Source organism: Periophthalmus magnuspinnatus, chromosome 20 (assembly GCF_009829125.3).
Source record: "Periophthalmus magnuspinnatus isolate fPerMag1 chromosome 20, fPerMag1.2.pri, whole genome shotgun sequence".
NCBI lineage: Eukaryota > Metazoa > Chordata > Actinopteri > Gobiiformes > Gobiidae > Periophthalmus > Periophthalmus magnuspinnatus.
Genome location: NC_047145.1, coordinates 7938613 through 7951949, shown reverse-complemented (window position 1 = coordinate 7951949; position 13337 = coordinate 7938613). Strand labels below are relative to the sequence as shown.

General features: G+C 40.3%; 1 protein-coding gene across 4 annotated transcripts in view; it reads left to right on the top strand.

Annotated features, from left to right (window-relative positions):
* The window catches only part of slc12a7b (solute carrier family 12 member 7b), a 57122-nt gene that overhangs the window by 27516 nt on the left and 16269 nt on the right, over window positions 1-13337 (top strand). For all 4 annotated transcript variants that reach the window (XM_055229889.1, XM_055229888.1, XM_055229887.1 and 1 more), the window contains exons 5-13: window positions 3317-3371; window positions 3452-3582; window positions 4168-4409; window positions 5192-5403; window positions 7946-8113; window positions 9112-9210; window positions 9329-9386; window positions 9628-9802; window positions 9889-10007. In XM_055229889.1, coding sequence (XP_055085864.1) covers window positions 3317-3371; window positions 3452-3582; window positions 4168-4409; window positions 5192-5403; window positions 7946-8113; window positions 9112-9210; window positions 9329-9386; window positions 9628-9802; window positions 9889-10007 — 1259 coding nt within the window. The remainder of the gene's footprint in view (window positions 1-3316; window positions 3372-3451; window positions 3583-4167; window positions 4410-5191; window positions 5404-7945; window positions 8114-9111; window positions 9211-9328; window positions 9387-9627; window positions 9803-9888; window positions 10008-13337) is intronic.

Here is a 13337-nt window from a genome sequence, read left to right as displayed (position 1 = left end):
AACAAGTAACTGCACTCTGAAATTGGTCTGTTAACTTATGTTCATGTTCATTCTATGTACTATTACGCTGAATTATCTCAAATATCCATCCATCCATTTTCTTCCGCTTATCCGGGGCCGGGTCACAGGGGCAGCAGTCTAAGCAGGGACTCCCAGACTTCCCTCACCCCGGACACGTCCTCCAGCTCCTCTGGTGAGACCCCAAGGCGTTCCCAGGCCAGCCGATCATTTTTTGTTAATTTAAAGTTATTAGTAATGTGAAATACTGAGCCAATATTAAAGCAGATTTATTACAGTAAAACAAAAATATAAAATCTGTCAACTGGACAAAAAGTTGTAGAAGTAAGGACTTTTCGCTGCTCATCCAAGCCGGTTCTTCATTTCTGGTCATATTATTGGTGGAGACTGCCTTATATCTGTAGCGAGGAGCTATCTACACTAAAACTAAAAGCACCTATTGTTTACAGTCAGACTTGGCATAATCATTCAATCCCCTAATGGGTGCTTTCACAACTATTAGCATCCTGGCTAGCCCTATTGTTTTCTTTGTTTTGATTTGGGTCTAAGGGTGGAGTTATATCCATGTTATGGTTGTTTCCCCTCCTCGTTTAAACTCTGAAGTTGAATTTAGAGTGATTCATTTGTGTTTGAGTAGTCTTAATTCTCCTGTATTCAAGACATCATTGCTCCAGTCAACCCCCATTTTCACCACCACCGGTGTAAGTCGACTGCTCTGTACCTACTTTGTTCTCTAATTTTATTTTCTTAATCAGTGGTACATGACGGATTTGTCAGCATCAGCTCTCACTGTGCACTGCAGTTTTGTAACACAGAAGTCAGCTGACTTTTTTCTTTGATTTAGTCATTTTAGATTATATTATCATTTAAAATGTGCAAATTACAACACAATGATCCACAGAACTATATTCCATACACAAGCACAATACAATCATACAAGTCAGTCTGAACTTTGAGAAATGAGGACTATTCTGGGCCTAAACATGTGAAGTCCTGTAGGTTTAAACACAAACCCTTGCTGTGAATGAGGGTAACGTGACTGTGACTCACAGAGGGCACAGAGGGCACAGAGAGAACATAGAGGACACAAGATCCAGAGGGGACAGAGGGCACACAGGGCACACAGAGAACACAGAGAGGACAGAGGGCACAGAAGGTGGACAGAGGGTACAAAGGCCACAGAGGGCACACAGAGGGCACACAGAAGGTACATAGGATGCAGGGCACAGGAGCAGAGGATACTGCTCACCACTGTGTGCTGCAGTTGCCTATGTGACTTCTCTGAAGAACCGCTGATCAAACTGGAATGAGATTTTTTTTTTTTTTTTCAAATATCTTGTAATACTGTAAACATGCAATGTGTGTGTGTATGCATGCATGGCATGACTTCATGCATGAGGCTAATAGTCACCTATGACCAGCAGTGAAATGTCATGGACACAAAAGCTCACAAATTACAATATTATAATAGTTTATATATATATGTGTGTGGGTGTGTGTGTGTGTGTATGTATGTGTGTATGTGTGTATGTGTATATGTAGGGGTGTACGTGTATGTGTGTGTGTGTGTGGGGGGGTGTGTGTGGGTGTGTGTGTGTGTGGGTGGGGGGGGTGTAGGGGTGTGTATGCATGTGTATGCATGTGTATGCATGTGTATGCATGTGTATGCATGTGTATGCATGTGTATGCATGTGTATGCATGTGTATGCATGTGTATGCATGTGTATGCATGTGTATGCATGTGTATGCATGTTGTTTTTTTTATTGTGCAGCCCTGGCACAATATCCCTTCTATCTCTTTACTGTGATTGCTTTAACACCATGTCCATAGTCACAGGTCGGGCTCTGAATGGCCTATAGTTGCTCTGAGCTTTATTTTGGACAGATGATTGGCTTTGCTCCAGCTTGTCTGCCTTTTAAAGCGGATGCTTTGTCAAGAGAAACTTATCTTGGTCAGTTCTTTCTCCTAGCTCTGCTCCAACACACTGTCCACTGCACTGTCTACTACTGTTTCTGTCCACTACTGGGAAATTATGTGTTAGTGTGTCATTGTAAGAAAAAATCTGTTGGTTCCTCACTGAAAAGTAAAGATGTTTTATTATTAATTAATTCACACATTTTAATAATGTTATTTATTAAAAGGTGTTAAATTTATGTAAATTTGTCTGAACACATTCTGTACTGTACAGGAGACATGGTACGTCCATTAGCCAATCAGAATGCGGAACACAACTATACTGTAAAAAAGTATGCAAAAAAAAAGAAAATCCGCCAAACCGGTAGACCGCGAAAAGTGAACTGCGGTATAGCGCAGGAAGACTGTATTTCCAGTTTTTTGTGTCCATTTACAGGTTTGACTTTGTACTTTGTACTGTATGTCTTTCTTGTGTCTTTTCTCTCACCTCAAGCATTTGTTTGAGCATATCTTTAGCCTTAGCAATCCATAACAATGGAGGGTTTATGGAAAAGCTGGTATCAATTACAAGGCTCAGAGACATGAAACAGTAGCCCTATAAGTCACAAACTGTGCTTCTAATAATACCACACAATACATGTGATTTTACGGACAATTAAAGGGGAAAAACGTCATGGAGAACAAATAGTTGACCTGAAACACTTCATCAGCATGGCTGTGGGAGTGTTACTGGGTAATATTTAGGACATTATAGCCATGTGATGCTATAGCAAACCTGGCTGTTTTGCGGATCAAAGCATTTGATGGTAATTGCTATAATCATTTTTTTTCCATAACACCTGTATGAAAGTAGAAACTGTCTTACGTTTTTTTCTTATTAGACAGTTGCTTCTCAATTAGTATTAGGATGTCAGTTTCATGGGTAAAATGAAATGGGAGTTGACGGAAGAAAAAAGGTTGGGAACCACTGCTATAAATGATAATGTATAGTTTGGTTGCGTAAAAAAATTATATTCATATTATGCAAAGTGACCTTTAACATTTCTTAATTAGAGGCACATCTGGAGTTAAATTGATTTCTATTTCACATGTTCAACTAGTCCTGTACAGACCTCCCACATTCAAAAAGGGAATGCACTTTTAGTTTTTGGGTTTTTTTTACTGTTTGTTAGCTACTGCTATCACAGAAAATACAAGCATATAATAACCCATCTAAGCTGACTACTGGCAGAACTAGGTTTCTAAGTTTCTCTTAATAGTCCAGAAAAAGATTACAATACATTGCACACATGTATTCACTGTTCTGTGGAGAAGAAAATGTGTGTATATTTCTAAAGTCAACACAAGGTAGATGTATTCACTCCTCTCCCTCTCACTCCACAGACCATGCTAACAGCCATCTCAATGAGTGCAATCGCTACTAATGGTGTAGTACCAGGTAAGAGTGGATATGTCCAGTAAAAATGTGTACTACTGTGTATGGTAGTAGATGTGACCTATCTCTCCCTATGCTCTCAGCTGGGGGTTCGTACTACATGATCTCCAGGTCTCTTGGGCCAGAGTTTGGTGGAGCTGTCGGACTGTGCTTTTACCTGGGCACCACGTTTGCTGGCTCCATGTACATCCTGGGGACCATAGAGATTCTACTGGTGAGAAGCACTTGACAGCATTTTTCTTTCATTCATAATAAAATTCCTGTAGACACAACTTTGCCTGTGCAAGGGTCTATCCATATCAAAACAAATATGGCTGCTTACAAGGCAAAAAGAAAGGAAAAAAAAGAATTGCACAATCAGTGACTGAAGCACTAAACTCTGTTAATCTGAGGTGAGCGAGGTTTTTCATTTGTAAATTATAGGTGACCAAGGAGCTTCTTAGTTTCACATGAATCAGAAAAAATTGATCTGATTGGACAAACATGTTTGGTTCTGTCTCGGGCTGGATTCGAACTACCAACCATCATTTTACAGAACTAGTTTGTTTTAAATGGTTTGCAGTGGTCCGTTATTCCTCACTTACCTTATGCATTCCAAGCATCATAATTATTCACCGTGATTAGTTTATAGTGAGTAGTATATAGTTTGTAGATTTGTTTTCCTGATTATCAGACAGTAAAAGGGTTTATATTTAGATGCACTGCACTGGGGCAAGACGCACTTTGCTCAAATACATGGGAAAAAATTGGGTACAGTGCCTTTCATCTTCAATTCATGTTGGACATCTTTTCTTTGCAGACCTACATAGTGCCTAAAGCAGCCATTTTCGTTGCGGACAAGAAGGAAGACGAAGTGGCCGCTCTGCTGAATAACATGCGTGTGTATGGGACATGCTGCCTGGCCCTGATGGCTGTGGTGGTCTTTGTGGGAGTCAAGTATGTCAACAAACTGGCCCTGGTCTTCTTAGCCTGCGTCATCCTTTCCATCCTTGCCATCTACGCAGGGGTCATCAAGAGTGTCTTTGAGCCGCCCGACTTCCCGTGAGTCAGATGCCATAGTGGTTAGCACTCTCACCTCACTGTAAGGTCTTGGGTTTAGTTTCTGTGAAGGTTTCCCCTGAATCCCCCGTGTAGGTCATAGGTCAGATATATGTATTTTTATGCTTATAATTGGTTTTGAAAATCATTTGTGTTCTAACAGCTGATGACAATGACCTAAAGAGTCACTGTTTAAAGCTGCGTATTAATTAACTACTAGCTGGCCTAAGAACAACAGCAAAAAAAAAGTAGTAGTAGAGGAATGGCTTTAGGAGGACAAAGCAGCAAAAATACATGGTGCTCATGCCAAAAATGTGTCCGCATGGGTTAACTTCGTAGAAATCTACAATCTATGAATGCTTAACACTAATAAGGCTGTAGTTGGCTAAAGAAATTCTTGGTCAGCTAAAGACATGACAATTAGTCGACTAAAAAGCGGGCGTGGCTAAAACTCTCAAAACTACTACGGATCTCTATGTATCTGACCGAAACTTCTCAGAACTACACCTGCACGGGAGTTCATGCAAAAACAACTTTTTACGCAGAAAGAATAAAGAATACACATAATGTGTGTGTGTATGTATATATATATATATATATATATATATATATATATATATATATATATATATATATATATATATATACACACACACACACACAAGGTGAAGTCTTTTCTGTTTTTTAAAACATGTGTTAAGCAGAAGAAAATTGATGGATGTATACAAATGTATGTTAATGCCTATGATACTATTCACTTACTGTCCTGTCTTTCTCCTGTCCAGAGTGTGCATGTTGGGAAATCGCACATTACATAACCAGAAGTTCGACAAGTGTCTTAAGACTGAAGTGATTGACAACCTGACAGTGAGCACTCAGCTGTGGAGATTGTTCTGTGATGGCCCTAATCTCAATGCTACCTGCAACGAATACTTCACCAACAACAACGTGACAGAGGTGCAGGGCATCCCAGGTCTCACCAGCAGAGTCATCTCAGGTGGGTGCAGATGGAGCTGTCATAGGATACATTCACTTTACTCGCTATCGTCCTATTGTCACTGCGGTTATATTGCATGGGGCTGTCGATCTTGACAGCAAATAAGCTTCTTCAAAGCTATTTTAAAGCCATGGCTCTACTCAGCTTATCTTTATTTGCATTTTATCTGTCATGACAATTTTTATATCACATTCAGAAATGCCTTCTCTTTTCTTGGGCCTTCTATCTGCAAGCTGCTGGCCCTAGTGTTAAAACTGACCAATCGAGACCAAAGTTCTCTCTTTGCTGACACCAGCACTGGTGCAGTGTCTTAGTCCCGCTCAGGTAGCATAATGATATTCAGTATTATCGTTTATCATCTTTATTTTCTTCAGCAATATAGCACACTTCAAAATTTGTTATCGTGACCGATCTCCTACCTGGTTCCAGCTGTTCCAAGTAGGTACTAAAATGTGTTGTCAGCAAAATCCTGATTTCTAACTGGTCAGAGGAGTGAGAGGTGTGCCGTCTGAAATATATTTTACGTTTTATATGTATATATATTATGATAACAATGATGCTATAGTTATTGCTTATAATTATTGTACATGTGGCTGTATGCTGTTTTGCAAGCCTGGAGAGCAAAGACTTCTCACTTTTCCTAATGTCTGTTGTCTCGAGGATTAGAGAAACACATGGTCTGTTCGCGTCAAAACAAGCTTGTGCTGTCTTACAAGTAAGAAAGATCAAATCTGAAATTTTGCATTTAAGAGACGTGAGCTGTGACTGGTTGAAAACTTGATGCAGATCTGATTAGCTGTTGTTCCAGAGCCTTCTGTATCTGAGTATCTCAGTGAGTCAGAGGGTGGATTTGTTGATTAAAACCAAACTTTCCCAAGTCTCTGTTTGGACAAAGTGATTGCAGTGTTTCTCAAACCTCACCTCAGAGTTGAGCCTTGGGAAACCGTGGGGTGAGCTGGGTTTGTCACAGATTAAACTCTGAATAGTGTGAATGTTGCATAACTGCTGCTCATGACAGATTACTTTCACTGGGGAATCTTCTCAGCTCATACATTCTTTAAATTGTTTTTGTAAAAGGTGTGCTGAAGCTGAGACACACCAAGTCTAATCATTTTGAGTTTATTTCATGTTTTTGTGCCATCCAGGAAGAATTTATGTAAAAAATAAATAAATAAATAAACAACAAAAGTCTATCTGAACTGTATGTAAACTATCACAAACTATCACAAAAATATCACAACTGAACTTGGGTTGCCAGAGCCGTTCACACCGGGATCAGGGGTGTCAGTTTACATGCAAAGTGGTGTCTTGGCGTCAGAGCGGCGCGAATCTGCCGTTGAAGCGGCGTGTCTTGAGAATTCAGGCGTCAGAGGCTCTGTTTGCGCGTCCAAGAGTTAAAAATGTTGAACTTTTTGGCGTTTGGTGCGCCGCGTCAACCAATCAGAGACGACGCTCCAGTGACAAAGCGATGTCATTATTCAGACAAAGCAGAAACATCAGCCACAAACAAGCGACAACTTAATTATGCCGAGCGCACTGGCTAGCTTAAAGGCTGACACGCCGCCACCGAGCCGATCGCCTCCCTTGATAGGTTTTATGTAAATACACTAAAACCACTCTCTCAACCTGATCTGCATCGTTTACAAAGACATGGGGAAAACAAAACACCCATAGGCACTCGCAGAGAGTGCAGCAGACGCCCTGGGCATGTGTCAAGTATTTTTCTACAACGTGCGTCCACGACGTCCATGAAGCGCGTCGGAGGTGTTTGTCCTCAAATGCAAAGGCTTCCAACTAGAAGTGTCCAATGCGTTTTTGGTGCCCCGGAGTGAAAGTACCATTAACCTGCAGAACGAGGACATATACGTTGTTCTCATTCTCAGTATATGGACTCTCTAACCCTCCATAAACCTCCATATTTCACTCACTGAGCTGCAGAGGCTGCACTAGCACTGATTAATGATTGGCTGCAGGTGCTGGAGTTTAGATGGTAACAATTCAGATCAGAGAGTCCTTTTAGGTTTAAAACATCTGGATTTCAGCATTGAAACTGGAAACACAAATGAGAGACTCATTGTCTTGAGAACCAATTATTTATTAAGTAAATCAGCATTATAATTGTTATCAGTAAAAGCTGTATTGGATTTGAACATTTTACATCATATCTGGGGACAAAGTTAGGTTTTGGAATTTAAAATCAGCCTAGTATGAATGTGGTGTGTGCTCAACTTTTGGTGGTGGTCGGAGGGGCCAATGGCGCAGATTGTCAGTCTTGGTTCCGTCAGTTTGCCCCAGGGCAGCTGTGGTTACAATAGTAGCTTACCACCTCTGAGTGTGGAGTGAATGAATAGTTTGAAATTGTAAATTGACTTTGAGCATCTGGAAAAGTATTTTATAAGCCTAATGCATCATTATTATTATTATAAAATGTTAGATACAATTCATTTTAAAAATCCACAAATGGACCTGATCACATATACTATCATAAGGAAAGAAGCAAAGTGTGAGCTGTATTGATATGTTGTGTTTCTCCTGTGTGTAGACAACTTGTGGTCTGCATATGCCTCTCTGGGTATGACGGTAGAGGACCATAAACTGCCCTCGCTGCCCGCCCCTGAATCGGCTCAGGACTTCAACATGCCATACGTGGTCAATGACATCACCACCTTCTTCACTCTACTTGTTGGCATCTACTTCCCCTCTGTCACCGGTAATGCAACTGAATCACAAACCTGTTTTATTAAGGATGTCCCTGAATTGGCAATATTACTGTGTCACATAGATTTTTTTTTTCTTTGAGGGGGTATTATGTATACAAAAGCATGATACAAAACAATACACCAGAACTTCTTAAACCTGATGAGATGTGCACTAGTTTGATTTGGTGGATTAGTTTATGTTTTGTCACTGCATTTATATAGAAAAAGTAGAATTTCTATACCCGTAATACTCCACAAACAATGGAATGGTCTGAATGTCTACACTATCCCCAACTTATGGGACTATTTAGGGGTCACGGCATTGTTAGTGGTGTCCAAATGTCCAGTGAGTGAAAAAGTAGTGCACTCAAAGTTTCTCACAATACACCTTGAAAAGTAGTGTCCAGCACTGGTTACCAGACCAGTCAATATAGACCACAATGCACTGTGAGAGTCGGAAAAATAACAGCGGGCAGGTCTTTAACACAACACATTTGAATGAAAGTAGATGAAATCTTACTGTGAACCCGTCATTATATATAAATCACTATTAAATAAACTGTTATGGTGTTAGCATTAATAGCAAGACCTCAGTTTGAGCTCTTAAAAGATCATTAATTTCCACATCTCAGACAAAAAATCTGAATAATCCAGTCTGTTTATGTGAGATGAAGCTTGACAATTACTTGTGTGGTTTACATTAGTCCATATATACTTGTATGACAGTCGATCATTATTTATTACAAAAATCTAGTTTTTTCACAGTTTAGCAGAGTCCAGTGAACTGAATGTAGTGAACTGAATGTCTGAATCACTCTGTGAATGAGGCACTGAAGAGTCCAGTAGATTTCAGGCCTATGTAGTGAATCAGGGGTTGGTACTAGTGTGGACATTCGGACACAGCCAATACCATAAACATGAACATAATACTTTGATGATCCCATACTGTTAGTGTTGCATCCTGTGTCACCTTCTCATCATGCGTGTGCTGCCCCCTGTCTTTGTGCAGGTATCATGGCAGGATCCAACCGCTCAGGAGACCTGAGGGATGCCCAGAAGTCCATCCCCATTGGAACCATTTTGGCCATTGCTACCACCTCCTTCATTTGTATCCTTTACAATCATCACCTAAACTATATTGAAATTATCTTTACTTGTGATTTTGAATGCTGAAGGAGAGCAGAGTTTGTATATTGTTTGTTTTGGAGTCCTTGACAGTTGGACAGATGTTACATGTGTGGTGCTGTTTGGAGCTTGTATCGAGGGGGTTTTGCTGCGAGACAAGTAAGTCCTATTCTCTGTGGTACCTGACTTTTTTTTTTATAAATTGCCACATTTTGTTGAGTATATTGGCCAATATGTGCTGTCTGCAGCTAAAAGTAAAAGTTTTTTCGTTTATCTTTTGTAAACCCAAAACTAAGAGCCGGAAGAAGGGCAAACAGGTCTATGGACTTTTGGCTTGTCGTTGTGAAGACCTTTTCCTCGTATGTTCCAGACTGACCCTTCTGTCCTGTGTGTCCCCCAGGTTTGGTGATTCAGTAAAGGGGAACCTGGTCATAGGCACCCTCTCATGGCCGTCTCCCTGGGTCATTGTCATCGGCTCTTTCTTCTCATGCTGTGGGGCAGGGCTACAGAGTCTGACCGGAGCCCCTCGTCTGCTACAGGCCATCGCCAGGGACGGAATAGTGCCTTTCTTACAGGTCAGAATGACACACGCATAACAGAGCTTTTAGTTTGAAAAACAAAGGACGAAAACATCACAATGACTTAACTAACTCCTCTTTAGGTGTTTGGTCACGGTAAAGCCAATGGTGAACCTACCTGGGCTCTGCTGCTGACCGCGGGCATCTGTGAAATAGGCATTCTCATTGCCTCTCTGGACAGTGTGGCCCCCATCCTCTCCATGTAAGTGTATGCTTTTTTCTTAACAAGAAGTGTTGCCTGGAGTATTAAACTGTTAAAACCTTGAAGGAATAATTAGTAATTATTGAATTGCGATGTCACCTGAATCGTGATTGCCTCTGAATTGTGACCATCTCTGTGTGCGACTGCGCGGCATCTCATTCTCCCTTCCTGGCAGCCACCCAAGCCACTATCTGTTTTTTTTTAAATAAAAATTCATAGCCATTGTTGGTTTCTGTTCTTTTGCATGAAGAACAGGCGCAGAAGCACAGGAATCATTCTGTAGTTCTTTATTGTACAGTCGGGTTAAAGGCAGCATACACCAAAATTCAAAACCGAGTCTAACACAGAATATATCAAATTTTGATTACACCAGTGTTTTAAAATCCTCCTGGAGTGGCTGTCACGCATCCTGTATGAAAGGAGAAATGTGTCCTTGACCAAAGTAAACAAAATGTAGCCTGTGATTACGAGAAATAACAACTGTTGTATGGAACATTTTGCACCTTTATAAGAAAGTAAGTAATGTATTATACTTGTATATTGTTCACAAATCCCCCTTTTGATCACATACACGTGATCACTAAATGAAAGGCGCCAGTCGCTATCTTTCAAGAAAAATAAAATAAACCACCCCAAAAATTTTGTAAAATGTTAGCAGAGCTTAAAACCATGAAAGATTGTTTAAAATATGTGACACTCCATTAATCCAGTTAATCCAGTTGTCATCCACATATCAATACCAATGCGTGAGTGGAGTGCCTGGAATTGAGGCCCCAAGCCATAAACAAAGTAATGTAGTCCACTCCATTCAGTGTAGTGAAGTGTGCAGTGAACGTTACATTGGAGAAACTAAACAGCTACTCCATAAGAGAATGTGCCAACACTGGATGAGAGCTCCTCTGGACACCAGTCCATCTCAAAGCCACTAACCACTCCTTTGAAGATACTGATGACTTAACTAGCTTAATCAAATTGCCACTAAAGGGCAATGTGTTTCAGAAGTGCTTCATAGCTTCTGTGTGTTGGTCCATGATATTCATCAAATAGCATCTGTAAGTGGTACTGGTGCAACATCCTTCATTGTTTCATTGTTTCTCCATAGTCCATCTTCATCTTTTTAGCTCCTCTCTGCGTCCTGACAGAATGTTTATATGCTCCAGCTACTTGTTGGATTTCTCTTACATATGCTTTTTCAATAATTTGTTGTGGTGGCGTCTCTGATGCTTTTTCAGGCACGTCTGGTAGTTTGTCTGGTGTTTCTATGTCAGTTTCTCCATTTGTAGTTGAGGACTAATTGTGCACTAAGCTACCTTTATCGCAGTAGCCTGCATCGCAGCCGCCCTTAAATTGGGATCACCTCTGAATCGCAACTGCCTCTGAATCACAACCGCCTCTGAATGGTGATCGATGGTATCGTGACCACCCTTGAATCGTGACTTCATCGCGGTCTTCATTGCGACCTCCTCTGATTTGCATTGTCCTTGGAGTGGTCAGTGGCCCTCACCTTCACCAGTAACAGCCAATAATAATAAGAAACCAATGAAGAACGATGCCCCTCGTCAGTGCTTTGTTACTGGCTCGGGTCAATTAATGTGCCGCTAGGTGTATGATGGAATGAAGAATACAGGGCTGCAAACTTTTTACCTTTTGGCAAAATTCTCTGTTGATCTCAAAATGGCTTAATCATGTGAATCATGTAGATATGTAATAAAAATAAAATGGGGGGTGGAGACCGCACAGCGAGAACCCCATTTATAACAGACAGCACACTGCCATTGGTTTCATTCACGGATCAGGTGAATATGTTCACTCTTGTCTGCCGTTCACATTTTTAAGTACTTTTACAGTGTGCTAAGTGGCTGCCACCTGTTTGGCCCAATGTTGATGTGCTGTGTTTTTTAACGATTGCTTTCATGTTCACCAAGGAATTTATAGCAACGTGCAATAAAACATGAGATTTTGCATGCTTGCAATGTGAGGAGTGTTCATATGCGTGCATAACCAATGAGCTAGCTACATAGCCTCAGTAGCCTAGCTCTTACAAAACCAGCAAAAGCATATGTTCAGATCTCCTTTTAAGATTTGGGCTGTGGATTTTTCAGCAGCCACTGTCCACACTGCAGTGTGATAAAACCATAAGCAGTGAATATACTCAAAAGTTAATCTTAACAAGTTAAATAGTAGTAAAGTAGACTAGAAGTAAATGACTAGTGCATTCTCTTTATTTATAGGCCTGCTCTGATGAAACTACATCCCCGCTCATAAACTAATGTCCATGGTGGTATAATTAATATTATTTACTGGGAAGTAAAAACATAACCATATTTGCACTATAAAGTATGAATTTACCTTCTGAAATGGTCTAAATGCACTATTGACACTTGTGTGTTAATATCAACTATGATTCAAATACAGACACATTCTTGAGTGGGTGTTTTATAATATTCACATTTTTCAGGCAAAAAATATAACTGCAATAACACGCCACCCATGTAACTGATCAGGCACTTGCAGAAGTACCCAACCCCCAAAAAAAATAAAAACAAAAAAAGCTTTTTCTCATAAATGAGTCCTTTCTGTTTATTTAAAGAATCAAATGTCTACATCTAATTTGGAAAACATTTGATTTATTGCAAACTTGTAAGCCATTATATGATGATATGATGAGAGCTGATTGGCTGTGCTAGGGTGTCTGGCCACTAGCACAGGTGTAGAACAGCTTTTTCAACAACTCATGCGTGTGAATACTAGTGATGTGCCAAAGGGGTTGTTAGAGCTAGGAACAGGTTGGATAGATTTAATACCTACTTCTTACTTTCAGAATTGAGTAATTCAAAGTGCATTACAGATTAAGAAAGACATTAAAATCTATGGGTGTCTGGACATGTTAATGTAAGTACCCAGAAGTAATGAGTGCAATTTGACAGCAGAAATGCTCAAAACAAGTCTGGTAATTCATTTATAGATTTAAAAACTGTGCAGGCTCTCTATCTATGACATCAATCACAGGAAATTTCAAACAGTGTTTTGTGAGGCTCAAAGGCAAATGACTTTTAACAGAGGATTACTGAAACCAGCATGAATGATGTGAAATACAACTCCAGGTATGTTTTTGATGAGGGAACACTGTTGTAACATGGTTAAAAGAGGGGGTATGATGCAAAGATATTTTTTTTGCTTCCTACCATGTTATAACATTGTTCCCTCATTAAGAGCATGCCTGACAAAGTTTTTAGATGTCATCCATGCATGCTTGAGTATTTTAGCGAGCTCTCCCTGGCCCTATTCAAAACCTCCTTAGGATTAGCTCTAAGGTTCTGTGCCCACAAG